This window comes from Scomber japonicus, chromosome 24, assembly GCF_027409825.1.
Source record: "Scomber japonicus isolate fScoJap1 chromosome 24, fScoJap1.pri, whole genome shotgun sequence".
Classification (NCBI taxonomy): Eukaryota; Metazoa; Chordata; class Actinopteri; order Scombriformes; family Scombridae; genus Scomber; species Scomber japonicus.
This window is the reverse complement of record NC_070601.1, coordinates 7,253,418-7,280,577: the sequence shown is the minus strand read 5'-3', so window position 1 is coordinate 7,280,577 and position 27,160 is coordinate 7,253,418. Positions and strand designations below refer to the sequence as shown.

The 27,160-nt window shown below is 40.2% G+C and overlaps 2 protein-coding genes and 2 long non-coding RNA genes across 5 annotated transcripts; 1 reads left to right on the top strand and 3 right to left on the bottom strand.

Moving 5' to 3' along the window:
• The first annotated feature begins 1,226 nt into the window (after positions 1–1,226).
• On the top strand, positions 1,227–11,237 carry gart (phosphoribosylglycinamide formyltransferase). Of its 2 annotated transcripts, XM_053314380.1 has the most exons (23): positions 1,265–1,298; positions 2,619–2,723; positions 2,875–3,024; positions 3,584–3,679; positions 3,761–3,935; positions 4,554–4,665; positions 4,975–5,043; positions 5,142–5,267; positions 5,425–5,512; positions 5,651–5,736; positions 5,814–5,982; positions 7,045–7,276; positions 7,600–7,694; positions 7,882–7,991; positions 8,173–8,371; positions 8,494–8,745; positions 8,825–8,977; positions 9,350–9,553; positions 9,686–9,832; positions 10,133–10,263; positions 10,379–10,520; positions 10,610–10,725; positions 10,820–11,237. In XM_053314380.1, exons 3-23 carry the CDS (start codon positions 2,880–2,882, stop codon positions 11,003–11,005), a joined length of 3,033 nt encoding a protein of 1,010 aa, XP_053170355.1. In that variant the 5' UTR covers positions 1,265–1,298; positions 2,619–2,723; positions 2,875–2,879; the 3' UTR covers positions 11,006–11,237. The 2 variants fall into 2 exon arrangements, with proteins under 2 accessions (XP_053170356.1, XP_053170355.1); XM_053314381.1 differs by lacking the exon at positions 2,619–2,723 and having other exon boundaries at positions 1,227–1,298.
• Positions 11,236–12,775, bottom strand: n6amt1 (N-6 adenine-specific DNA methyltransferase 1). Its single transcript, XM_053314383.1, has 6 exons — positions 12,614–12,775; positions 12,440–12,526; positions 12,276–12,366; positions 12,107–12,190; positions 11,882–12,023; positions 11,236–11,796 (listed from the first exon to the last, which is right to left on the bottom strand). The coding sequence occupies exons 1-6, from the start codon at positions 12,748–12,750 to the stop codon at positions 11,681–11,683; spliced, it is 657 nt and encodes a 218-aa protein (XP_053170358.1). The 5' UTR covers positions 12,751–12,775; the 3' UTR covers positions 11,236–11,680.
• A 4,732-nt stretch (positions 12,776–17,507) lies between these two features.
• On the bottom strand, positions 17,508–17,879 carry LOC128354128 (uncharacterized). Its single transcript, XR_008320961.1, has 2 exons — positions 17,840–17,879; positions 17,508–17,670 (listed from the first exon to the last, which is right to left on the bottom strand). It is a non-coding gene; the product is annotated as an uncharacterized LOC128354128 (long non-coding RNA).
• An 8,899-nt stretch (positions 17,880–26,778) lies between these two features.
• LOC128354482 (uncharacterized) lies at positions 26,779–27,150 on the bottom strand. Its single transcript, XR_008321062.1, has 2 exons — positions 27,111–27,150; positions 26,779–26,941 (listed from the first exon to the last, which is right to left on the bottom strand). It is a non-coding gene; the product is annotated as an uncharacterized LOC128354482 (long non-coding RNA).
• Between the last annotated feature and the right edge of the window lie 10 nt (positions 27,151–27,160).

Here is a 27,160-nt window from a genome sequence, read left to right as displayed (position 1 = left end):
AATTACAGATTTGGAACCAATCATCCAATTGGGGACAACAGTCGTGTCCCTAATTAGGAAAAAGTAAATTTTTGGGTCAGTGGTTAAGGTTAGGGTAATTCTCCAGGAAATAATGTAAGTCTATGAAATGCTCCCAAAAGTAATTCAATGTGTGTGAGTGTGTGCTTAAATCTACTTGTGAACCATCCTGCATAAGACAAAGTTAATTTTACGATAGATAGATAGATAGATAGATAGATAGATAGATAGATAGATAGATAGATGAAGAGTAAAATAAAGTCAATAGCAAGATAAGAAACCATATTTAATGTCTAGAAAAAAATGAAGGTACTAAATTTGTTATAAAAGCACATTACCGAAGATTATGCAGCCTTTTGCTGTTTAACTTTAGCAATGCATCAAATTTTATAAACTATATAACTATATATATATAATTATAAAAAATATTGGGTTTGCAAATGACTACTGTAGTGATTAATCAAACAGGTATTTCATCAAGAAGATTGTGAAGTTCAAATATAAAGAAGCACAAAATTGAAGTAGCATACTCAGATGAAGTCATAGACTATAAAAGAAATGAAGTACAAGTACCTCATATTACACTGGAATACCTATTTGTTAGTAGTTATTTATTGTTGTTATTTTGACAAATAAACATTTTACTATCAAGATTATCAAAATGCATATTGTCTCAAATGTTTTTTTTGTATTATAGTTGTCATCTTTCTTATTGCCTATTTGCACAATGACACTCATTTATGGACTGAAAAACTGATGACAGTGGCTTCCCATCTTTAGTCAATAAATTAAACTGTTTTTATTGTATTTTGTGCCACAGGAGTACATGAAAAATCCAAATTATCTTCTGTGTGTGTATGTAAATTGTGTTTTTTCCTCAGGGTGAAAAAAAAGAGACACATGGAACACCTAATTAACTTCAATTCCCATGATGCACCAGGCTGTGACACCCCGAGGAAGTTGAAAAATCCCAAAAAACACTTGGACCTAAAAAAATAGTTTGGTAAACCCGTAAAGGTAAGAAACAGAAACACATTATAACGAAACAGGAAGCAATTGCGTAGTAGTTAGTTTTTAATTAATGTTTAGCACTTTTAGCTAACTTTTCGTAGCGTCTGTTAGCATCGTTAAGTACATCATTGGATCCACGTGGTGTGTGTAATGTTTGTGTGTGTTGCATCCACGGTCAGTCTGCAGGCTGAGGGCAGAGGAGGGACATCTCACGGCTGAACTGGGCTCCGGCTATTTCCTGCATTATACACACACACTGAGAGACACAGGTGAGTGTCAAAACAGTAGGCTAGACGTTTACTTGACTACACATTTGTGTGCTAATGTTGCTATAAAAAAAAAAGAAGCTGACTATCTGACATTATGTCATTACTACTGACATGTCCACGAAAAAGTTAATGCTTTACAGTGAAACAAGCTAGTTTTAGTAAATGCACGATATTGTTCTTTCTTGAAATATTATTAGTTTTCATATATTAATCTACTGATTGTGTGTACAATATATACACGTGCAGCCATATTGAAGAAACATACTGTAAGTTAAATGCTTATTATGAACTCATTTTGACATCTTTAACACAAGTTAAATCACAGCAAAGTTTGATTTTAGTAAGAATTTAATCCCATTAGGTACGTTTCCTCATCAAAAACTGCTGTGGAGTACAGTTTAGAGTATATTAAAGTCATTTTTTGTCACAGATGCTCATATTTACTACATTTTTCTTTAAGGGATACTTAAAACTCGTGCATTGTTTGGCTCATGTGTTTCAGTTGACATGAGTCACATGAGCCTAGTGATTTCAATCAAAACTGGTGATTTGACTAATTGTAGAACATGTGCACCCACTGTGCAACACTCACCCCTTTGTGCTGTCTTTTTTAGACATTTTTTCAGCACATACAGGCCTTAACTGCTTTATTACACAATCCTCAGAGTGTAGGTCATAAGTTTCAGATCACTACAGTGTTGGTTGGTTTGAACTCTAACCCCGGTTTGTTTGAGTTGTTGGGGGTTAAAAAGTGAGGAAAAGTCTGCATACTGGTGGCTGTTTTTGGTTTAGGAAATTCAGCCTAACAAATGACCCCCGGAAGCAGTTCATTCATTTAAATGTTTATTCTGGTGACAGTGTTATATTGATCTGACTGTTTATCACGATACAACATGCTCTTTGTCCAGTGTGACAATGCTCATGTCATGTGTCATGTCTTACGTGAGATAGGAACCTGTCAAACATGATCAAGAATTGAATCACAAACACTTTAGATGGTTGCAAATTAATGATAAAAGCTAATTTAAGCATGTTCCAGCTCTTGCATGGGCAAATAATGGGATACATATGTGCATAACAGAACTCTGATTTGCTTCAGAAACAGACAAAAAAAGTGGTCCAGTTGTTTTTGTGTAAATGAAACACTCGCTGCAGAATAACAGCCTTGCCAAACTGAGCCTACAGCGAATCATTTGCTGTATATCAGCCTGATAATGGATTTGTTTTTCCATGCAAATGAGCCCCTGTTTGCAGTTTCCAGTGATTTGGCCTTGCCTGGTGACCACACCATTTAATTGTTGACTCATGTTTTTGTTCTAGTTGATTGGATCCTTGTTAGTGTGGCATTACAAGATAATATAAGACCCCAGGCCTCGGAAAAGGTCAGCACTCCCTCACAGCTTGGCAAACTCCTTTTTGTAATAGGTCAGTCTTTGCATGCAATTAAAAGGCCACTTTACGAACGATTAAAGGCGGATGAGAAGAAGCGCTTCAATGTGCGTTTGAACAGCCATGAACGTGGGAAAGGTTTCAGTCTAATCCTGTACGCCGGGGTTTATTGTCCCATCACTCACAGGTGTCATGGCAGAACGGGTGCTGGTGGTTGGCAGCGGCGGGCGGGAGCACGCCTTGGCCTGGAAGCTGGCTCAGTCGACGCAGGTTCAGCAAGTCCTGGTGGCCCCCGGTAACGCAGGCACGGCAGACTGCGGGAAGATCAGCAACTCTGGTAAATGCAAACACTGCGGCTCTTGAAGGAAAGAATACAGTCTAGCGCATTACATTTCTGTTTATAAGATGCAGTATTTGGTACAAGATTTCTATTACATACAATGTTGAATAATTTAGGGCTTCAACTGACAATTATTTTCTCCAAAAAGCCCATATTGCTTCTTTTGTCCAACTAACCCAAATATATTTATTTTAATATCCATAGAAGACTCAAGAAAACCAGAAAGTATTCATATTTAAATAGCTGGAAACAGCGACATTTTGGATTTATTAAAAAAATAAATGATCAAACTAGTTGCTGATTAATTTTCTGTTTAATCAAAGGAATGAGAGCAGACCTGATATTTTATGTCTCATTGATTGTATGTTGAAAATTGAGGTTTATTATATTGTAACACAAAATAAAAACCTAAAAGACATGTTTTAATAGCAGTGTGAATAAAGACTTCTTTTTCCTTTTTTTTTTTTTTAAATAAATGGAGTACAATAGATTGAATGCATGAGTATGGTGATTGCAGCACCAGGCAGCTTCACTCTCTCTGTTTGTCTCCATGCAGAGGTGTCGGTGAGTAACCACACTATCCTGGCTCAGTTCTGTAAGGATCATCATGTGGGGCTGGTTGTGGTCGGACCTGAGGTGCCGCTGGCAGCAGGTGAGTGAACATTATTGCTCCTTTTCTGCGGGTTTTATTTGGTTTCTTTTCCACTCCATCAACCGTACCGTTCCCCTCCAGGTATCATAGATGACCTCACAGCTGCGGGAGTGCCGTGCTTCGGCCCTTCTGCCAAAGCGGCCCAGCTGGAGGCCAGTAAGAGCTTTTCCAAGGCCTTCATGGAGCGTCACGGCATCCCCACGGCACGTTATGGCTCCTTCACCGACCCCCAGGAGGCCTGCGACTACATTCGCAAGTCAGTACAGTAGACAGAGTTTGTCGCTTTGGAAGAGTGTCTGGGTTATAAGTTATTTCTCCATGAATGAAGTAATAAAAATTATAAATATTTATGTGTAAAGCTTTACTTTGAATTTATGGTTCTCACTGTTTTATATGGAGAAAAAACATCATTTTGATCAGTCCTGAATTCCAGCGTGGAAAGTCATGAATATTATGTTTTCAGAGCCATTAAACACACAGAAATGAAAGTTTGTGTTTCAGATGGTTTCCTGAGTTAACGATCTAAGATGTCATAATTGTCTTTCATATGAGAGCCCCCACAAAGAAAAAACTGATCCAACATAATGAGAGCTCAAACTTTTTATAGAGGATGAAAAACATCCCTTGCACTCAGTAGAAATAATTGTCATCTCGTGCAGAACAACAGCTGCTGTATTCTGACAGCCTTCAACCATATGGATCTCAAACTCATTCCCAAACAATAGTGCACTGTGCAATTGTTAAATGGTCCACAAAAAAAACCATTTATGCTTTATATTTGCTATGCAGCATTGGTTCCAGATGTGTTTTCTGTGTAAATATGTTGATTCTTACTGCACATTTCTGAGTTAATCTCACTGTCTGTGGTCTTCAGAGCCGAGTTTCCAGCACTGGTGGTGAAGGCCAGCGGTCTGGCAGCAGGGAAAGGCGTTATTGTGGCAAAGGACCAAGATGAGGCCTGTCAGGCTGTGATGGACATTATGAAGGTATGAAAATCCTATGCAGTATTTAACCCAATGGACAGTAATGGGTTAAATGTTCATAGACAGTTTGCCAGTATGTTTCTGGGTTCAAATGATGACTTTCTCCTCTCTTCCTAAAATAAAAAAATATTGGAAGAGTCTTCAAATGCTGTTTATTCTGCCTGTTCAGCGGTGCCCCAGGCACATAAGCTGGGTGGTTCTCACCAGATATACATTCAGTTTCTTCAGGATTTTTTGGAGGGTAATCACATCTGCCAGTTTCAACACTTCCATCATGTTCAAAGGTAAATCTTTTATCGCTGTGATTTACAGGACAGAGCATTTGGAGCTGCAGGGGAGACGGTGGTGGTTGAGGAGCTTCTGGAGGGAGAGGAAGTATCTGTGAGTCAAAAACTTTCAGAACAACTCCAGTCTACTTTCACATTAATATGCATGGATGTATGGAGGAGAATAAAACTGACAGGATGTTTCTCTTGTAGTGTTTGTGTTTCAGTGACGGCTCCTCGGTGTGTCCGATGCCTCCAGCACAGGATCACAAACGCCTGCAGGATGGTGACCTTGGCCCAAACACCGGTGGCATGGGGGCCTACTGCCCCACCCCTCAGGTAACTAGACTGTCGTTACTCCACCAGACTTCCTTTGAAAACCTAAGCTTTAGTTTTCTTCTACTTTCTGTTTGAAGTTGGATTTATTTTAGGATTATTCAAACTAGCGTGCAGCTGTCTCTAATTAATTTTTTTGCTTTCTCTGGTTTCTGTGCAGGTGAGCCAGGAGCTGCTACAGCAGATCAGAGAGACGGTCCTTCAGAAGACTGTAGACGGGATGAAAGAGGAGGGCGTTCCCTATGTGGGCAAGTGCTCTTTTTTTCTGTGGTCTATACTTAAGATAACACCCATTTTCCCATTCTGTCCTTTTAGATTTGAAGTTTTGAGTTTGCAATTAATGAAACTAGTATCTTTAACTTTTTTCCATGTTATTTGTTTTCCAGGTGTGCTGTACGCAGGCCTGATGTTGACCAAGCAGGGGCCAAAAGTCCTTGAGTTCAACTGTCGCTTCGGAGACCCTGAGTGTCAGGTGTGTTTTTGTTTCCTGTCACTTATCAATGGATCTTCTTAATAAAAGATAAATTACAATTGCCCCTTCTCTCTCAGGTCCTGCTGCCCCTGCTGAAGAGCGACCTGTATGAAGTCATCCTGAACACCATGAATGGCAAACTGGCCTCCAACGCCCCCATGTGGCACCAGGACAGCTCTGCAGTCACTGTGGTCATGGCCAGTGCCGGCTACCCCGGCTCCTATAAGAAAGGAGTAGAGATCACAGGTAATACATGATGCAGTAAAAACAGCTGTTTGGTTAGAGAGCAGTAAGAAAAAAGGGGGGAGTGGTATCAATTTTGAATGGATGAGGTTTAAAACACATCAAGGTTCTGTAAAGAGCTGATCCCAGAGGTAAGAATAAATGTCCATGCTCCAACTTAGTCACTCAGCCTTGAGTTATTAGTAAAATGGAGTCTTGTTCAAACATGTCTGCATTGAATGAAGTTGCAAAATTGCCAGAACACGTTGGCAGTAAAAATGTATCACCTCACGTCCCAAAACACAGTTAATGAATGAAGCCTGGTTCATGTGGGACTGAATCATGCCAAGTTCCAGTTTAAATTACCCAATAAAGTGAAACCTTGCCAAAATTTCTATGTGATAAGAGGTTTCTTTTTCTTAACTAGACATGCTGCTTCTTTTCTGGTCCAGTGTTAAAGAAAAAATTGAAGCAGAAATAAAAATCTATGAATGTAATTTCTATGCAAATTAGGGCTGCAACTAAGGGTTATTAAAAGCATGTGAAATACCAGTATCCATGTTAATTAATTCTCGGTGGATAAATGGTTATTCTGCTTTTTCACGGTGTAAATTGATAATAAGAATGGTTTGTTTTGTCCAACTAACAGTTCAAGACCAAAAAATATTCAGTTTACTATTATGGAGAGATTGAAAAAATTTAACAGAACCAGATAATGTTAATATTTTTGCTTAAAGAATTCCTGAAGTTGTTGCCAATTTATGCTGATTAACTATTCCAGGTTCATACAAACCTACACATTATACCTACTAATACAAGGTGATTCTAGCAAATTTCACTAATGAGTAGTTTGCATAATTCTAAAAAGTGGGTTATAAACTCATCTTAAAATGTTACCTTAAAGCTACTTTGTGCTGGATTTGAAAATTTAAAGCTGAAGTTTTGAATGGGCTAATTTGGCAAAAACATTAATTAACATCATAACTTGAAAGATGTTGTAATGTAATAGTTATATCAAATCCTACACATAGTGGCTTTTCATCAAAATCATCTGGATTTAAAAAAAATATGTATCTCCTTCCACAGGCTTGTCTCAGGTTCAAGACACAGGGGTGCAAGTTTTCCACGCCGGCACAGCCCTGAAGGACGGAGGCGTCGTGTCCAGCGGTGGGCGGGTCCTGACGGTCACCGCAGTCAGGTCCTCACTGGAGACAGCTTTGCAGGCAGCTAATCAGGGCGTGGCGGCCGTGGGCTTCCCAGGTGCCGTGTACCGCCGTGACATCGGCCACCGGGCCATCTCCCACCTGAACCAACACAGGTGTGTGTGAAGTTGAACACACACATACAACAAAACAAACAAAACACTAAAACATTCCCTTCTTGGTTTTTGTATCATTTGGTACAGATGACTGCATTTTTGTATTTTTATGTCATGTCGTACTTCCTCAATAATAAACTTCACATTGGATGTACGTGTGTCCTAGTTTTTCTTTTTAATGTTCAATTCCATTAATTCATACATTTACCTTTCAATCACAAATGGGGAAAAAAACCCTCAAATTTTCCAAAACTTTCCTCCTGATTTGAACACAGTCGTACCTGCTCAGTTCAGTAAGTGATATTTCACTGTTTGTCTGACAGAGGTCTTACCTATAAGGACAGCGGAGTCGACATCGCTGCTGGTAACAAGCTGGTGGACATGATCAAGCCTCTGGCCAAGGCAACTTCCCGTGCTGGTAATTTTATTTTTATGTGCAAAAACTAAAGACTAAGCAAATATGAGAGAAAAAAAAACATTTCTGTGTGCTTAAATAATTATTAGATGAGGTTAAGATCCAGTTTTAAGTAGCAATAATACAGTCAAAATGGGATGAATGGTTGAAGCAGTACCGTAACTGACTGTAACTGGTATTTTCCCACCAGGCTGTAATGCAGAACTGGGAGGCTTTGCTGGACTGTTTGACCTGAAGGCAGCAGGCTTTGTCGACCCGATCCTGGTCTCTGGGACAGATGGAGTGGGGACCAAACTCAAGGTGGGATTTAAATATTTCATCCCCTATGGACAATTAGTTTGGTTCATATTGTCTTTGTTTGATTCCAGACTGAACAGCAGGGAATACAATTGGGCTTCTTAAAACCACTGCACATAAATATTTAGCTCTGCAGTTAAAGATCAGGATTATCTCATGGACACCAGCATTTTGTCATCATCAGATCGCTCAGGCGTGTGGGCAACATGGCAACCTGGGTCAGGACCTGGTGGCCATGTGCGTGAATGATGTGCTGGCTCAGGGAGCAGAGCCGCTCTTCTTCCTCGACTACTTCTCCTGCGGCAGCCTGGATGTGGACGTGGCCGCCTCGGTGGTCGGCGGGATCGCCAAAGCGTGCGAGATGGCCGGCTGCGCTCTGCTGGGTGAGAGGATGCAGAGTTGACCATGAGAAATGATTAGTAGTATCTGTGACACAAAAGGAAGAGTTAAAGCATGTTTTCCCTGCTTCCCTGGTTCCTTAAAATATTGGTGTGTTCATGTCCAGGTGGAGAGACAGCAGAAATGCCAGGCGTCTATGCTCCAGGAGAGTACGACCTGGCCGGGTTCTGTGTCGGAGCGGTGGAGCGTGGAGCGATGCTGCCCAGGCTGGGGGACATCGCTGAGGGAGACCTGCTGATCGGAGTGGCCTCCTCTGGGGTTCACAGCAACGGCTTCAGCCTGGTCCGCAAAGTCCTGGAGAGAGCTAACCTCAGCTACAGCTCCCCGGCTCCCTTTGGCAAAGCGGGACAGACCGTCGGTAAGTCACCTTCCAAGTCACACAGTTGACACTAAGTGCGCTGTTAATTTTCAGATAACTGAGGTAATTCTGCCTTTAGGGGAAGTTTTGCTGACACCAACAAAGATCTACAGCCGCCTGCTCTTGCCAATCCTGCGCAGTGGCGCCGTCAAAGCCTACGCTCACATCACAGGGGGCGGCCTTCTGGAGAACATCCCTCGGGTGCTACCACAAGAGCTGGCAGTCGATTTAGGTGAGATGAAAGCACACGGACACTTCATCTTCATATGCAACCTAAGCATATAAAACTGTTGATGTCAGCAGTTCAGGAAGGTAGGGTTCTTCAGGATGAGGTTGCATTTGCATTTGGAAAATGAATTAATTATTTATGGTTGTTTGATGCGAGAGGCAAAAAAATAGGAGTGAAGACTTTTTCCCGTTTGAACATATTTATAGCTGCATGACATTTTTGCAAACTGAAGATAATGCAAATAAAAACTTGAATAAACAGGCGTGTGCTGGGGTCACTTTCCCCATCTTGAAAATGTAGAGGTCACTTTGTGTTTTTTATTGAAGTGTACAGTCTCTTATTAATATTTACACATGGTGTTTATGCATGACTCAGATGCCTCTCGTTGGACCTTCCCCCCGGTGTTTTCCTGGCTCCAAAAGGAGGGGGGGCTGAGTGAGGAGGAGATGGCCCGCACTTTCAACTGTGGCCTGGGGGCGGTGCTGGTGGTCGCGCCTGTGGATGCTCAGAGGGTCCTGCGCCAGCTACAAGCCCAAGAAGAGGCCTGGATTGTGGGTTCACTGGCCCAGAAGCAGCCTGGTGAGACACCGAATGACTGAAACTTTGGTGGAGCACAGCAGAGTATATCAGAAAAGGCGGTTTTTGAGATGCTAGCAGAAGAAATTAAAGGTTAAAAGCAAAAATGGTAAAGCTATTTGTGTGCTTTTGCAGGTGCAGAGCCTGTGGTGGTCCGCAACCTGAAACACAGCCTGCTGAATGCAGGTCCTGCCTCCAGTGGGGTGTTGGGGGTCAATCAGAATGGTGACAGCAACACACCACACAAGAGAACCAGAGTTGCTGTTCTCATCTCTGGCACAGGTGTGTTTTTGTTCATCTTGAAGTTATAAGTGTAACCCCTAACAGTCTCTGCTGGTTTCCTAGCAACTTTAATGATGAAGCCACATAATCCACCATACAGCATTGGCTTTTTTACACTTTGGTACTTGCACAAATGAAACAAACACAATGTAAAATGTTATTTAGGGGTGGATTGTATTTATAGAGCCATGCCAGCTGTTCCAGCTTCTTTACTGTACAAAACACGAGTGGTATCAACTTTCATAATTTCATAATTAAGTAACCCCTTCGTGATGTCTTGAAAATCTTCTGCTCTTCCAGGCACCAACCTGCAGGCCCTCATTGAGCAGGCCAAACGTCCATCCAGCTCTGCAGAGATTGTGGTGGTTATCTCTAACAGACCTGGAGTTCAGGGCCTGAAGAGAGCATCGCTGGCTAGCATCCAGACACGGGTACAAAAAATTAAACATTCAAATAAACATGACAGTATAATTCTTGAGAATGACACTCCAGTCTCTAAATAAAATCCCAGATTACATCAAAGCAGATGTTTGCACCCCAAACCAGGTTGTGGACCACAAACTGTACGGGAGTCGAGCAGAGTTCGATGGCACGATCGACCGTGTGCTAGAAGAGTTTGGGGTGGAGATGGTGTGTCTGGCTGGATTCATGAGGATCCTCACTGGGACTTTTGTTAAGAAATGGAACGGTGTGTTAACTCTCATATGTGCACTCTTGATATGATCATGTGGAAGTCACAGGAAGGTGTTATACTGTGCATTTGTGTGTTTGTCTCAGGTAAACTACTGAATATCCATCCATCCCTGCTGCCCTCATTCAAAGGTGTGAATGCCCAGACACAGGCTCTGCAAGCTGGGGTGCGGGTTAGCGGCTGCACAGTGCACTTTGTCGCAGTAAGTTTGAATCTAGCAGCCAAACTAATACTTAAAATGTCGTTGTATAAGTTAAACAGCTCACAAATATTTTGATTTGTTTGTGTGTTTTTAGGAAGAGGTGGATGCAGGAGCCATCATCGTGCAGGAGGCAGTACCCGTGCTCAGCAGCGACACAGAGGAAAGTCTGTGCGACAGAATCCGAGAAGCTGAGCACCGTGCCTTCCCTGCCGCGCTGGAGCTGGTAGCCAGCGGCGCAGTGAGGCTCGGAGAGGATGGACGCATCATCTGGTCAAATTAGTTGTTAAAAGTTCAACCTGACAGTTGATCACTATCAATCATGTCTACCATTAACCTTCTTACTTTCATTTCTTAGAACTGGTTTAATAGTAGAAAAAAGACACTAACAAAGCAGACTATAGATAATACATTCCAGTACTTCAAAATGGATTTATTTCTTATTGTCAGAACTTTTAAAGTTGAGTAGATTTCTACGGATGCCTCAAGCTTGTAAACACACACACACACACACACACACACAGATGAATGACCAGCATATCAGCCTCTTGTGTTTGCTTGCTTGTGTACACAGTAAGATTTCTGTCCTTGTGAGCATTTTACTTGAAACAAATGTTACATTCCATTTATAACCTTTTGAGAATTGTCAGATTTGTCTGCACTGGGATTAACCTCTGAATTCAGGGGAAAAGGCATGGTGTTAATACTTGAAATGCTGCACGAACTTTTAGTATAATTAACTATAGTATGATGAATTTCTGGATGTCTGTGGAGCTGAAACTGCAGTTTCATTATTAAACCTCAATACAAGTTGTGTAAGTCTGTTTTTTTTTAACCAGTACATGAGAGGCACCTAAATCCTTTCAGCCAGCATATGTCATGCTAAAAAAAGGGTTCTTTCTCAAGACTGCTCAATTAGATGAAGGAAATATCCTTTCCACTGACTTCAGTTTTCAGTTCACGTTTGTTGACTCCTGTGGAAGCGCAGGACAGACAGCCTTTCATTCCCAGCTCTTGTAGACAGGAACGACTCTCCTTTCAAACCATGTTTTCCCAGTAATCGGAGGATCTCCTCTGGTAAAGAAAAATACAAAAGGTTGCACTTTTTATAGAGATTCAGATAATTTTGAAGTAATTTGAGAGACAAAAATAATCCTACCTGGATCATTTTCAGCTATGGTAATGAGGTAAAACAGCCCTTTACTGGACAGCAACTTTGACACCAGAGGCAGGAATCTATTAGTCACCTCTCGGCCTTGCTTCCCCCCGGCCCAAGCAGCTTCTATCCCAGTACTACCAACCTGAAACAAATAAATAAATACATTAAGTACTTTGATGAGACACTGTACACCTATGAGCTAAAAAACTGCTGAAGCTGAGTCACCTCTTCTGAGGGTGTGACCACATAGGGAGGGTTGAAAAGGAGGACATCCACTTTCCCACTCAACCTGGGCAAGAGGCACTCCACCTGAGGCATAAAAACAGAAGGGAGATGTGCAATTCAAGTCTTAGCATCTGAAACTGCATGAAATGTAGAAATCAAAAAGTCTCACCAGGTCTGTAACGACAGGCTGCAGTGCAACACTGTTACAGGAAGCTGTCTTTGCTGTACACTGTGCTGCTGCAAGATTCACATCGGTGCAACTAAAAGAAACATTTGTATTAGGACATTTGTATTAGGGAAACATTTTGCTTTTTTACTGTAGAAGTCACTCACAGATAAGAAGCTGAAGATCCAACCAGGGATGCGAGGAATGCAGATACAACTCCTGAGCCGCTGCCGACCTCTAAACACACACATGGGCTACAGACAACAAATAAAGTGGGTCAGGGGTTGCATCCAGCTAAAATAAAGAGAAATATTTAATATAAAAACAGTCAAATGTGTCACCTTATCTGCTGTATCCTCTGTGCATCTTTCTCCAGAGCATCAATTAACAAGAATGAATCCTCCGATGGCTCATAAACATCTGTGAAGTCTCCTCGCCCGGCGTGAGAGTAAATTGGAGTGGGATAGCTTGTAGACATGCTGTGCTTCCTCCGCTGCAGCCTGCATGTGCTCCTGCCTCGTCACCGTTCATTAAGTTATTGTTAAGTTCAAGTGTTGCCACTGTTCTTCATAAAAGCTGTCAACTAAAGCCTTCCAAGCTAGCTAGCTATAGAAGCTAATGTAGCCACACGTTGCATCCGTGTGTACGTTCACGTCACAGTGACGTAACTTAACCCCTTCTCTGCTCTACTCTGAAATAAAAACTTTTATTTGTTTGTTTTTAGAAACATATTTAGGATGTATACTAACGTGTAGCACATATATTAAACATTGAAATACAACCGTTTAATCAATTCTAAATACAAATAAAAGTATTTGTTTTCAATATTTTTTTTTATTTTACTATCATTCATTGTACATTTGTGCTCAGCTCCCAAACATGAGTATATATATATATATATATATATATATATATATATATATATATATATATATATATATATATACACACACACACACACACACACATATATGCACACACATATATATATATACACACATATATATATACACGTGTGTGTATGTATAGTACCGTACCGTACCGTCCTCTTCCGCTTATCCGGGGTCGGGTCGCGGGGCAATGTGACAGCATCTCTATGCCTGAGCTAGTGGCCCAGCTGACCAACAACCTCTTCATCAGGTTTTCAGTCTCCAGCAGTTTGTCTGACTTACAAAAGTTCATTAACACATTTGGAATCAGGAGCTGTTCTCTGAGCGCTTTTCAACTTCTCCTCTGAGTCATCACTTTCAAAACTCACAGAGTCGGGATTCGAATCCATAACCTCAGAACTTCAAGGTACTCATCCAACAGAAGTGGATGATCATCTTTCAAGGTTTTCAATTTCCAGTAGTGTGTCTGACTTTAAAGATTTACCTTCCAGTGGCAGGATTGAACCAACAGCATCTAAACTTTAAATAAACTGTCCAATACAGTGAGCTACACAACCAGATGCTACAGAGGAGTTTTCATCAGAGCTCTTCAACCTTCAGTGGTGTAGCTGACCCATATGTGCCAAATATGACACACTCAGAGCTATAGAGAGTTTTTACAGTGGATTTCAGCCTTTTAGGACTTGACGATACTCAAGACTTTAACCAAAAAATAATCAGACAGCTCCAACAGATGTTTCTGCACAGCTTTCAACATATGTATTGAAAAATGTAAAGTTTGAAGCGTATTTGAGATCTGTGTTAACGGCTCTGTCTCTACACCAGGTTGTGTCGCCTTTTCAACCTTCAGTCAGGTGACTCCATTTCCTCTCATCAACTTCCTCTTATGTATTTTAAAATATATTAGCTTGTTGTTACAGTCACTTCAGAGTTTAAGGTTTACATCCACACTTTGACTCATTATTTTACTGGACTTTTTTACTCCTAAATCCGCTCTTAAGTCCCTTTTTACATACAACTCATAGTAAAGTGCTTCAGACAGGCCCAGCTGGATCTAACAGGTGTGTTAACGAGACCAATCAAACACAACATGGTCGTCTGCACACCCAGATTCAGGGTAAGAAATGTTTCAAACTTTTAATTGAAGACACATCTTTGTATTTCTTCTCACAAACTTGCTTTAATAAGTTCCCCACTTATACACTTTATAGTCATTCAAAGTACAAGAGTTCAGTCATTGTTTTATCAAACTTAATGTCTCAATATGTAGACATGTCAACACCAGAGAGCATCTAAAACTTCATATTAAATCTAAACATCACTTTTTTCTTATTTACAGTCAACTTCTGATTATTAGAAACTACTTTTTGTTTCTTCATCTCACTTTAAATCATCATAACTACATCTGGGAACTGTGTTAAAACATCTTCCCTGGAACAAATACAAACATTCAGCTTCACTCTCACACAACAGGAGCACCACCAGCTCTGCGGCACCTCCCTTCATTAATTAAGCACCTCCCTTTATTGATGAAGCACCTCCCACCAACGCACCTTCCCACACACTGCATTAAAACCACACTTGAATAACATTACTAAAGATATTGATTGTAGACAGCATGGCTAGACACATACATAGAGAACATCTGCAGCTCCAAACAAAGACTAAGACAAACATTAGCAGCTGGATTGTGTCTCTTCTCTTTCACTCCAATTCTCAAACTCAGCTTCTCAATTGAGGAGTCAACTAAATGTTAAACTTTTATTTTCATTAGTTAAGTGTCACTTAAAGCCTGTCAAATCTATTCATCAAACACATCACAACTTAGCTCTGCAGAGATAGCTCAGCAGGATGAGTGACAGCTCTTTGTTTCTGTGTGTCAGTGGAGTTGTTGGTTCAATCCCTGCAGCAGGATGGAAATATTCTTGTTAACTCAGGTTTACACACCAGTCATACTGCCCCCCATAGGCTGCTTCACTAAGTACAAACACTCAGGTTAAAGTGCCACAGGAAAGGAACCACATCCACACTTTCATTTGGGGATTTGGAATTTTAGGCCTATGGCAAAGGCGGTGGGCTTATGGCTATTGGGTATTTGTGTAATAAGCAACAAACATGTGATGACAAGACACTTTCCAACTGTTTTAAAAACTCATTCGCACTTTCCACTAAAAAAATGTCGCCAGACCTCCGAAACATCGGGGGAGGACAAGGCCCCCCCCCCTCACCCACTCCACGTGGGACACAGTTTTAGTATGATCCAGTTACTGATGCAGGAGAGGGATCGAACCAGCCACCTCACGTCCGCAGACGTATTTGAGATCTGTGTTAACGGCTCCGTCACTACACCAGGTCCCCTTCACACTTGCACTGCTTCTCTCAACACTTTTCAACCTCTCCTCTCTGTGATGTCACTGAAAAGTCTCATGCAGGCCCGGGATCGAACCCACCACCCTTAAAATCCAAACCGGCTGTCTAACACACTCAACCACAGCCTCACACTAACTCCACAAGTCTTCATCAGCTTTTCAGTCTCCAGCAGTTTGTCTGACTTACAAAACTTCACCAGCACTGTTGGGATCGAACCCACCACTCTTAAATTGTAAACTGGCTGTCTAACACACTCAGCCACAGCCTCACACTAACTCCCCAAGTCTTCATCAGCTTTTCAATCTCCAGCAGTTTGTCTGACTCACAAAACTTCACCAGCACAGTCGGGATCGAACCCACCACCCTTAAAATCTAAACCGGCTGTCTAACACACTCAACTACAGCCTTGCACTAACTCCACAAGTCTTCATCAGCTTTTCAGTCTCCAGCAGTTTGTCTGACTCACAAAACTTCACCAGCACAGTCGGGATCAAACCCACCACTCTTAAACTGTAAACCTGTTGTCTAACACACTCAGCCACAGCCTCACACTAACTCCACACGTCTTCATCAGCTTTTCAGTCTCCCTAACCCTAACCTGGCTCGACTCATTTAATCAGCTGAACTCACTCTTCAGTCAGCTGTTTGGTGTGCATGTGTGCTCCTGCTTGGTTGTAATGAAAACCTGCAGCCACATGGCCCTTTGTGGAATGAGTTTGAGATGCCTGGGACTAACAGAATAGGAGTATATCTGGACTGTCATGTTAGCATCCTTTCTTTCTATAGAGTCTCCTCCAACACATTGATCCAATTTTCCACCAAATTCCACAAAGGAGGTCCAAACCAATAATGAATTAATGCATTTGTATGTAGCCTGCCATATAGCCACTGTTGGTCAAACACTGAATGCTCCCTCAGCTCAGTAGGTCTTGAATGCAACCCCAGGCTTGGCCCCGCCTCTAATCAAGGTAAGGTTATTTAAGACACCTGTGTACATTTGTTCTTCCTTTTCTGCTGCCATGTGGTCTGGACGGAGGTCGGTATGCTGAGATGTAACTGCCAGAAGTTCTTGTTTCTGAGAGCTAACTTTGGTTTTCTATGCTTAGTTTCTCTGTTGGTGTCTCCAGCTCGTAGACCCTTTTCCCTACTATGGTGGAAAGTGGTGCCTGGACAGTTTGATTCTATTGTGTATGCAGGTGGCTAACTAACTCTGTCTCTTTTTGTAGGATACCATCTGCTGCTGCTTTTTGCCTGCCCTCTTTAGTACAGCCTTATAAATATTGGAGATTAGGACCATCTATTTTTGTTTAACCTTTGTAGTTTATAGTTTATAGTTTTATTAGATTTAGTGGAGTTGTGGGCCAGTCTGCTGGGACAGGTTTGTCCCTCTGGTTGAGGTCTCTTCACAAGTGAGTATATGTTGGCACACCTAGAGATCTGCTAGCCCTAGTCCACTTGTGTTTTGTTTTTAACTATTGGTAGTATATTCAGATTGTAATTTTTAAACTGAATTTGTAATAAAATGCTTTTACATTTAAACTCAATATTGTCTATAATTTACTTGTGTCAGCTTATTCTTGAAAAATGTATCAGAACCCTATTTTGGAGTCACTGACTTTTCATGTACCATAATTCCAAGTGGTGTATCACATCTGGTCACTTTCCAACCGTTAGCACTGCTGTGTACAATGTACAGCAGTTCATTTTGTATAGTCCTGCTGGAAATGGTCCAAATGCACCATTTCCTTATTAGAAGTAACAAATGGTGTTTACTAGCACCTCATTTAGTTACATCTTCCAGTGTACTTAGTGCCAGTTATTTGGTAAAACTTGCTTTGATATGCCTCTAACTGTGCTAATTGTCTTATACCTACAATGTTGATATGTAGTTGTGAGATATTGCACTATCTGTTGAATACACTGATAATGTGGCCAAATCTGGGGAAAAAAGCCTAATAAACCATGAAACAGTTGCTGCAGATTTTTCAATTTTTATTCAACCATCACAGTAAAACATTGTCATTGAATTACATTCAATGTTTGACAGTTTAAATTTCATCCTCAAACTCAGGCTGAGCAGAAGTGCCTGGTCACATCCCAGCAGGTGGACTCCAGTTCTCCACACCAGTCAAGCAACACTAAAAAAAAACACATTACTAGAGAGCACTTGAGTTTTGAAAAGAAATTGCAATTTACATGTTAGCTTAATAGAATCTGTGCCAAAGTCCTGACATTTCTCTCCCAATACTAAGACTCCACTGCAGATAGAGAAGTCTGCCATGGCAGTACAGGACTGGGGATACATACCTGACATCAGTCTTGGTTCCTGCTGTGTACTGCCCCCTACTCCACACACTGCTGTAGAGAAAATAGTCAGTTAAAACAGGAACAATACTGGTCACTGCTCAGGGTTTGATTATCTCCACATTAATATAAATTTTACTGGTTTTGCATCACTCACCTTCATCTCCACACTGAGCAGCTCATCAGTAGCTCTGCCTGCAACAGTCAAGGAACATTTACTTCACATCATAAGTCATATGGCTACTTTGATTGAAAACTGTTATTTTCTACCACCTATGAAAGTTCAACTTCAAAGCTTCCTTATAGGAGTGAGTCTGATGTGTGCAGCCTTGTACTCTCATTGGGCCAAGCTCTGCAGCAGCTCAGCGACAGACTCTAAAACAGAACCTGCAGCCAAAGCCAAATCCAGAGATACTCTACCAGCACTGTAACACTGAGCCAGACACACACTGCCTGGACAGCTGACTGAGCACTGGAGTGAAACAAACCGCCAACATGATGTGGTATCTACTGCAATTTAAACATTTTGCTGTCTTTTAAAAATCACTAAAAAATAAAGAAATGTAAAGTTCTGGGACATGACTTGAATGCAATGTGAATCTTAAAGTGAACCATCACAACTCTGTTTACCTTTACTCCAAAGAAAAAGGCTGGGGGTTGGTAGTTTCATCCCATGGCAGCGGCTCTGTCATGGGGGACCCAGCATCTCTGAAACAAAACATAAAGGTCATAACGTGCTGCAATGGAGCCACCAAGTGTCACAGAAATTGGAGGGCAGGCAATGAACAAAAAGTTGACTTAATTACTGGTTTATATATCTAAAGTCAGGTAATCCTTGTGACGTAATATGTGCACATAAGTGCTCAAGTTCAGCTGCGTGGTTGAACACGTTCAGTAACATTAGCCAGCAGCACAGTAAAGTGAACAGGTCACGCAAAAACCGCCAAAAAACGACTCATAAGCGCCATTTTATAAAAGTACTTGAACTTTCTCACGAATTTAGTAAAATAATACATTTCTTTAAAAAAGCTGAAATTCTTACCACGTTTAAACAGACATCAGAGTCACGTCTCCCACACGTTTTTCTGCTAGACTGAGTTCCAGAGCGAAAGGCACGCTCATATTTATAACATACGGCTGTCGCAGTGCATTATGGGAAGAGACGCCCTTCCAAAGATCGTCTCTTAAACAGAACGACCACTAGTTTATTTCCCCCTGGACGATAAAACATACAGTATTATAGGTTGACTGCTCAACAACAACATTTGTACAACATAAAATTTTCGAAAACTAGTGTTTAGGATAGCTCAGTGAGATAAGTGTTGGGCATTAGGTTCTTGAAATTAAGGTTGTTGGTTCAATCCCCGTTTAGGGTCATTGATCTTTAATGTTTCTTACAGCATTGGTGGTAACTCCAATTGGAATACTGTCCCCTGTAGGCAACCAGTAGAAACACATCCACAATCCTCATTGGAGGATTTGGGATTTTAGGCCGATAGGACGCAGACAGGTATGTGAGCAGGCCGGGGATCGAACCCACCACCCCCAAAACTCAAACCGGCTGTCTAAATCACTGAACCACAGGCTCACATTGGCTCCAGTAGTTTTCATCAGCATTTGACTCTCCAGCAGTTTGTCTGACTTTCAAAAAGCTGTGCAACAATTGAACCAAGAACCTGATAGCTTCCCAAGTAGTCATCTAAGGCATTAGATGTGTCTGACTTGGAAAAACAATTGGACATAGTGAGAATTGAACCCACGACCACTAAGATTCAAAGCAAACAGCTAACAAACTGAGCTATTCCCTTTGGATTCAATCAGCAAAATCAGAAGTTCAAGAAGGTTTCCCAACAAGCTGAGCTGTTTGAGTTGAGATGCCAAGGTTTGGTTTCTTGCACCTGAGGCTCCAACTTGTCAACCTAATTAATCTGTAATTGGAGCAATGATTATGAATGAATGAAGGAATTAATTTATTAATACATAATTATTAATAATCATTAGATTAACATTAATTGAAGCAAGTAATCTTCATCTATTAATGATTAATATTAATAATTATTTAATTAATATTAATAATTAAATAATATTAATAATTAACCATGACTAATGTTAATTGAATCAAGTATTGTTACTCTATTAGTTATTAATTATTAATATTAATAATTAATGAATATTAATTAATCATTAGTAATGTTAATTAAATCATATAATGCTACTCTATTAGTTATTAATTATTAATGTTAATAATTAATTAATTATTAATGTTAATAATTAATGAATATTAATTAATCATTAGTAATGTTAATTGAATCAAGTAATGTTACTCTATTAGTTATTAATTAACATGTAGATATTTAGATTTATCTTCCAAGATGTTCTCCAAAGTTTGTGATGAACCACAAACATAAAAGAGCAAGAAACACAGTGGAAAGTTACTGTAGATAAATAAGTTAAAATGAGTATGACAGAAAGCAAACTTACAGTGAAGAGTCCAAACTGCTGCTTTACTCAATGATGACAGTCATGTGACCTGCATCAGGTGACTTTATGGATCCCAACAGGTGACACCCCACACACTGCCATCTGCTGGTCATTTATGAACATTACCGGTGCTGATCAGTTAATATTATATTCATATTAAATCTTCACTGTGAAAAACAACCTCTGCATCTATATATTAAAATCTTAAGAATAATGAATAAACCAATATTTTAAACATTAAGCTAATTAACAATACAACAAATGGCCAGTGGTTATGCCATCTATCAGTCTATCTATCTATCTATCTATCAGCGCCAATGAGTGTTCACATGTCACGTGATTACCCTTCCCTCCTCACTGGACTCGCAGACTGAGCCCTCACGGACTTCAATCGAAAGTGCTGTGACGTCACTTCCGGTCTGTGAGCAGGGACGCTGGTAAAACGCGCTCTGACAAGTGTTATCATTAATTGAACGGCTCCTGATGGTTTTAATGTTGATTTCTTGTCTTAACCCTCACACACTGTTCACATTCAGATCATTCATAGTATCCTGGCATAATTAGTCTCTGCCACATTTAATAATAATTATATATGATAATTATAATATTAATAATTAGCTACTGAATGAGAAGAAGAGTTCATACCACGGTAATGGACTGAGAGCAAAGCTGTGTTTAATTACATTTCATTTTCATTTGGAAACTATTACTGCTACATTATGCAATATTTCATGGGGAGTTTTTTTGTCCTTGTTGAGTATTTATCTTGTGCTCAGACCAGATTACCCGCTGCTTGAAGTAGGCTATTTTACTCACTGTTGATTTCATTTATAGCCTAAACAACACTACAATAGTGTCCTCGACAATTAAACAAAATGATGGGTAAACATTATGACCACTGACGTTAGTTATTTCACCTTTGAGTCTGAGACATTGGTTTTAAGGGGGACAGAAATGCCAAACAGAAGCTGATGTACGCTTGACAAATTAACAATCCAGTCAAATATATTTAAATTTATTCTTGAAATTTGTTTCCAAAACATGAATTTAGACATTGGTACAGTTTTCTTCCAGTTACCCCTGGTCCGTTTACACAGTGAGGACCTGAAATAACAGGGTACATACAGACAAATGGAAGCAGTTTACATTTTATTATTTGGAATGATAAAATACCAAAAGGATTCATGTACAGTGAGTGATGGCAGCAGTCGTAAGTAGTTCAGGGACTGATTCCCAAACATTTGAACAATTATATTGTCAAATATAAATATAGAAAAAGATGATGGACAGCAATGCTTTCTCCTTAAAGTCTTGTCTGGCCCAGTTCACCTGGAATTAATTACATCTTTTTCCCCTCCAACCATTGAGTTTCCCACACATACACCTAGGCTGTCAGTTCCTCTCATAAGATCTTACAGCTAATCGCACTTTGGGGTGAACTCATTTCTTCTTCTTGTCCTGCGTGCTGGTGAACCACTGGTCCAGCAACTGTCTGTGCTGAAAGTCACTGCCATCCATGCCCATTGCTCTCGGTCCTGCTCGAGAAGCCATAGTGAATATCTGAAAGCAAAACATGTAAGAGTCAGAGGAGATAAGAAGCCAAAAATAGACCTCAGTGGGAGGTGTTAAACTTTTGAGAGATGCTGATACCTCCATTATAAGAGAGTCTTCAAAAATGATGATCTTCTTAGAAATATACTAGCAATGATGATGATGATTGTTTTCAAAATTGATTCATCTGTCTGCTATTTTTCTTTACTAATAGATTCATTGTTTGGTCTCTAAAATGATGAAAAATGTCGATCACTATTTCTCAAAAAGCAAGGTGACATCTTCATATGTCTAATTTTGCTCTCATCCCAAAGATATTTAGTTTACTCTCGTAAAAAGATTAAAAAAACCCAGAAAATATTAATACTTGAGAAGCTGGAATGTGAGAAGTTCCTTAAAAATCATAATCAGACTGCCACAACACCACGGCTCCCAGTACCTCCCACTCCCACTAAAAGAAGACTAATGCTGTCCTTACTATGCACATCTCATTCATGTATTGCAGATTTGTTTATACAGAGATTGTTTCCTGTATAGAGTATATTATTTTATTTTATCACTTTCACCCTTATGTTGTGTCTTTTCCCCTCACTGTACTGTTGTGTCAATTTGATTTTTTCCTGAGGGGGATCAATAAAGATACATCTTATCCTATCAGACTTTATCTAATCAAAACAGTTGGCAATTGATTAAATGGCAATGAAGCTACTTAATTCAGCTCTAAAATATATTCCTATAATAATTAATAGGTTCACCAGGTTTTTCTTACTGTGGTCATTGCTCCTGTTTTAATTTTCATTCAAGACTGTGAACCCCAAATTACACATGAATCGACATCTGTCTGATCACAGCTGGAGCAGCACTGCTATTACACTGCACTGTTGCTTTATTAGAAGTGGAGACGTTTTAACAAAGGCACATTTTCCAAACCAAAAAAGTCGGTCCTCTCTTAATGAATCGTTTCCTTTTGTAAACGCATTTGAAAACATTTCTAATAAAGCAAAAATGAGACCGTTTCGTGGCTTGAACCGTGTTTGTGAGTACCACATGCCTCTGCTGGGAAAGGATCAGGATCCTCTGGAACCTGTACAAAGACCTGCAGCTGTAGAGTTAGACAGGCATGAACTTTTTCATAAGTAACAGATTACTGTTAAATTTAGGAGCTGTTGCAGATCTTCTCTTATACTTAACTGTATTAAAAATAGTTGTTCCAAGCTAAATTTTGCAGGGAAAAAAATCAATCAAACTTGTGATTGACTGACTTATTTTGGCTCTAACTCGATAGATAATGCAATAGAACTGAGTCAGAGGAAGTTGCTGCAGTTCCACCATTAGCCCACTAGATGGCGACTTATAGGTTTATGGACTTTAGACTGATTTGAAAAGTTGCAGGGGTGATGTTTTGAAGGTTACATTTACAACATATGAGGTGTGTGCTGGACTCACTGGGTGGGTGGATGGATGTGTGCTTGGTGAAGCAGCAGGAGGAAATATTTGCAGGGTGCATGTACAAGTAAGTTATGCTGTTTAACTATCAGCAAGTTACAGCAAATTGTAGCTATGTCTTAAAAATAGTTGTTCCAAGCTAAATTTTGCAGGGGGGAAAAAATCAAACTTGTGATTAATTTACTTATTTTGGCTCTAGCTTGATAAATAATGTAAATTAACAGTCAGAGAAAGTTGCTGCAGTTCCATCATTATTCCACTAGATGGCGACATGGGTTGTTGGACTTGAGACTGATTTGAAAAATTGCAGTGATGTTTTCAAGGTTGCATTGTGAGCTGGACTCACTGGGTGGATAGATGTGTGGTTGGTGAAGCAGCAGGAGGATATTTGCAGGGTGCATGTACAAGTAAGTTATGTTATTAAGTTTGACTTGTTTTTGTTAATTCCAACTAAATAAAACTAAATAAATACAAGTAAATACAAGTGCTGTTTAAGGATTTGTTTCTACTTTTAGACTTTTAGACATGAGTGACTCGACATTGACTGACTGTCCCTCCACATCAGTGAATACAACATATTTAAGCTGTTGGTTGATATTGTTTGATTTTGACAGGTTGATCAATAATTAAGATGTAGATATTTAGATTTATCTTCCAACATGTTCTCCAAAGTTTGTGATGAACCACAAACATAAAAGAGCAAGAAACACAGTGAAAGTTACTGTAGATAAAGTTATAATAAGTATGAAAGAAAGCAAACTTACAGTGAAGAGTCCAAACAGCTGCTTTACTCAATGATGACAGCCATGTGACTACATGGCAGTCATGTGACCTGCATCAGGTGACACCCCACTACAGGTTAAACGACTGCTGGTGTTACTGGTCATCAGATGAGGCCACATTGCCATCTGCTGTTCATTTATGAACATTACCGGTGCACCTGTGTGTGCCCCTTAAAATCATCATTGTCAGGCATGTATCAAAGTCTCCTCTAAGATATTTTAGTTGATAACCCTAACCCTTACTTCAAAACTATCTCAGGATCAAAGCCACAACCTTAGAACTTCCAACCTCGTCCATGCCTTGTCAAGTTACTGATTCCATTGAGGAAAATATAGTTTTTTCCTGCATTGGAGCACTTAAAGAACTGCAGCGTGTCTGAGAGAATATCTCTGAAAGTACCATGAACTGTTAGCCGAGGGTTGTTAATGGTAGATCTGCCACTCCAATCTGAGAAACTGAAAGCAGCATGATGCTCCTACTGCTTCAGGCTGTTAGAAGACTGCGCTGCAAATGCAGAAGTTGTGGCTTTGATCCTGGGACACTTCTAACAAGTCTAACATCAAGAGGACAGACTGAAAAGTGTGATAAAACCACCTTCCCCAATGAAGATCCAGTGACTCAGTGGTTAATATATCTTCTCACTGACAGAGATTGTGAGTTCTATCCCAGGCTACTACTTTTAAAGTCAGAAAGCCTAAATAAAATGTGAAAAGCTCAGAAGAAAAGTAAAGGGTGTCAGTTCAGATAGCTCAGGCTGTTAGGTGACTGCTTTGGAAACGTGAGGTCATTGGTTCAAGTCTTGCACAGCTCTGAGTAAGTCAGTAGTTTTAAAGTCCAACATCCAAATTAAGAAGATAAATGCGCCCAGAGAAAAAGTGTTAGTGTATTCAGGCTTGCTGGTGTAGTGGGTTTGTCCGAGGTCATAAGGTGATTGTGATACAATTCCTGGTTCGATTCTGGGTGTTGCTGGGATACTGATTGTGAGTATGTCAGTAGTTTTAAAGTCCAACATCCAAATGAAGAAGATAAATGCACCTGGAGAAAAGGTCTTATTGTGGTGTAGTGGGTTTGTCCCAGATAATAGGGTCAAAGTCCCCACCTCCCCAGTACAACAACCACTCTCACATATGTGTTCATCAGATTACAAGGTACTCACCCATTGAGATCCTCCGTGGCTGCTGGCGACAAATGAACCCACTACACCATGGGGTCGCTGTCAGAAACAATCTGGAATCTCCCTAATCACAACTACATCATGTTCATTCATTCGATATATAAGTATAAAAGGTGAAACAACAACGTTTGTACAACATAACATTTTGAAAATCAGTGTGTAGGATAGCCTAGTGAGATAAGTGTTAGGCATTAGGTACTCGAAATTATGGCTGTTGGTTCAATCCCCGGTCAGGGTCATTGATCGTTAATGTTACTTTCAGACTGACAGAATAGGAGTATATCTGGACTGTCATGTTAGCATCCTTTCTTTCTATAGAGTCTCCTCCAACACATTGATTCAATTTTCCACCAAATTCCACAAAGGAGGTCCAAACCAATAATGAATTAATGCATTTGTATGTAGCCTGCCATATAGCCACTGTTGGTCAAACACTGAATGCTCCCTCAGCTCAGTAGGTCTTGAATGCAACCCCAGGCTTGGCCCCGCCTCTAATCAAGGTAAGGTTATTTAAGACACCTGTGTACATTTGTTCTTCCTTTTCTGCTGCCATGTGGTCTGGACGGAGGTCGGTATGCTGAGATGTAACTGCCAGAAGTTCTTGTTTCTGAGAGCTAACTTTGGTTTTCTATGCTTAGTTTCTCTGTTGGTGTCTCCAGCTCGTAGACCCTTTTCCCTACTATGGTGGAAAGTGGTGCCTGGACAGTTTGATTCTATTGTGTATGCAGGTGGCTAACTAACTCTGTCTCTTTTTGTAGGATACCATCTGCTGCTGCTTTTTGCCTGCCCTCTTTAGTACAGCCTTATAAATATTGGAGATTAGGACCATCTATTTTTGTTTAACCTTTGTAGTTTATAGTTTATAGTTTTATTAGATTTAGTGGAGTTGTGGGCCAGTCTGCTGGGACAGGTTTGTCCCTCTGGTTGAGGTCTCTTCACAAGTGAGTATATGTTGGCACACCTAGAGATCTGCTAGCCCTAGTCCACTTGTGTTTTGTTTTTAACTATTGGTAGTATATTCAGATTGTAATTTTTAAACTGAATTTGTAATAAAATGCTTTTACATTTAAACTCAATATTGTCTATAATTTACTTGTGTCAGCTTATTCTTGAAAAATGTATCAGAACCCTATTTTGGAGTCACTGACTTTTCATGTACCATAATTCCAAGTGGTGTATCACATCTGGTCACTTTCCAACCGTTAGCACTGCTGTGTACAATGTACAGCAGTTCATTTTGTATAGTCCTGCTGGAAATGGTCCAAATGCACCATTTCCTTATTAGAAGTAACAAATGGTGTTTACTAGCACCTCATTTAGTTACATCTTCCAGTGTACTTAGTGCCAGTTATTTGGTAAAACTTGCTTTGATATGCCTCTAACTGTGCTAATTGTCTTATACCTACAATGTTGATATGTAGTTGTGAGATATTGCACTATCTGTTGAATACACTGATAATGTGGCCAAATCTGGGGAAAAAAGCCTAATAAACCATGAAACAGTTGCTGCAGATTTTTCAATTTTTATTCAACCATCACAGTAAAACATTGTCATTGAATTACATTCAATGTTTGACAGTTTAAATTTCATCCTCAAACTCAGGCTGAGCAGAAGTGCCTGGTCACATCCCAGCAGGTGGACTCCAGTTCTCCACACCAGTCAAGCAACACTAAAAAAAAACACATTACTAGAGAGCACTTGAGTTTTGAAAAGAAATTGCAATTTACATGTTAGCTTAATAGAATCTGTGCCAAAGTCCTGACATTTCTCTCCCAATACTAAGACTCCACTGCAGATAGAGAAGTCTGCCATGGCAGTACAGGACTGGGGATACATACCTGACATCAGTCTTGGTTCCTGCTGTGTACTGCCCCCTACTCCACACACT

Excerpts from the sequence above, each read along its gene's own strand:
- gart (XM_053314381.1), top strand. The coding sequence starts at position 2,880 with ATGGCAGAACGGGTGCTGGTGGTTGGCAGCGGCGGGCGGGAGCACGCC. Across the intron at positions 5,268-5,424 it reads CCTACTGCCCCACCCCTCAG|GTGAGCCAGGAGCTGCTACA; the intron begins GTAACTAGACTG and ends GTTTCTGTGCAG. Across the intron at positions 9,833-10,132 it reads TGTTCTCATCTCTGGCACAG|GCACCAACCTGCAGGCCCTC; the intron begins GTGTGTTTTTGT and ends CTGCTCTTCCAG.
- n6amt1 (XM_053314383.1), bottom strand. The coding sequence starts at position 12,750 with ATGTCTACAAGCTATCCCACTCCAATTTACTCTCACGCCGGGCGAGGA. Across the intron at positions 12,191-12,275 it reads AGCCTGTCGTTACAGACCTG|GTGGAGTGCCTCTTGCCCAG; the intron begins GTGAGACTTTTT and ends TTTATGCCTCAG. Across the intron at positions 12,024-12,106 it reads TGGTCACACCCTCAGAAGAG|GTTGGTAGTACTGGGATAGA; the intron begins GTGACTCAGCTT and ends TATTTGTTTCAG.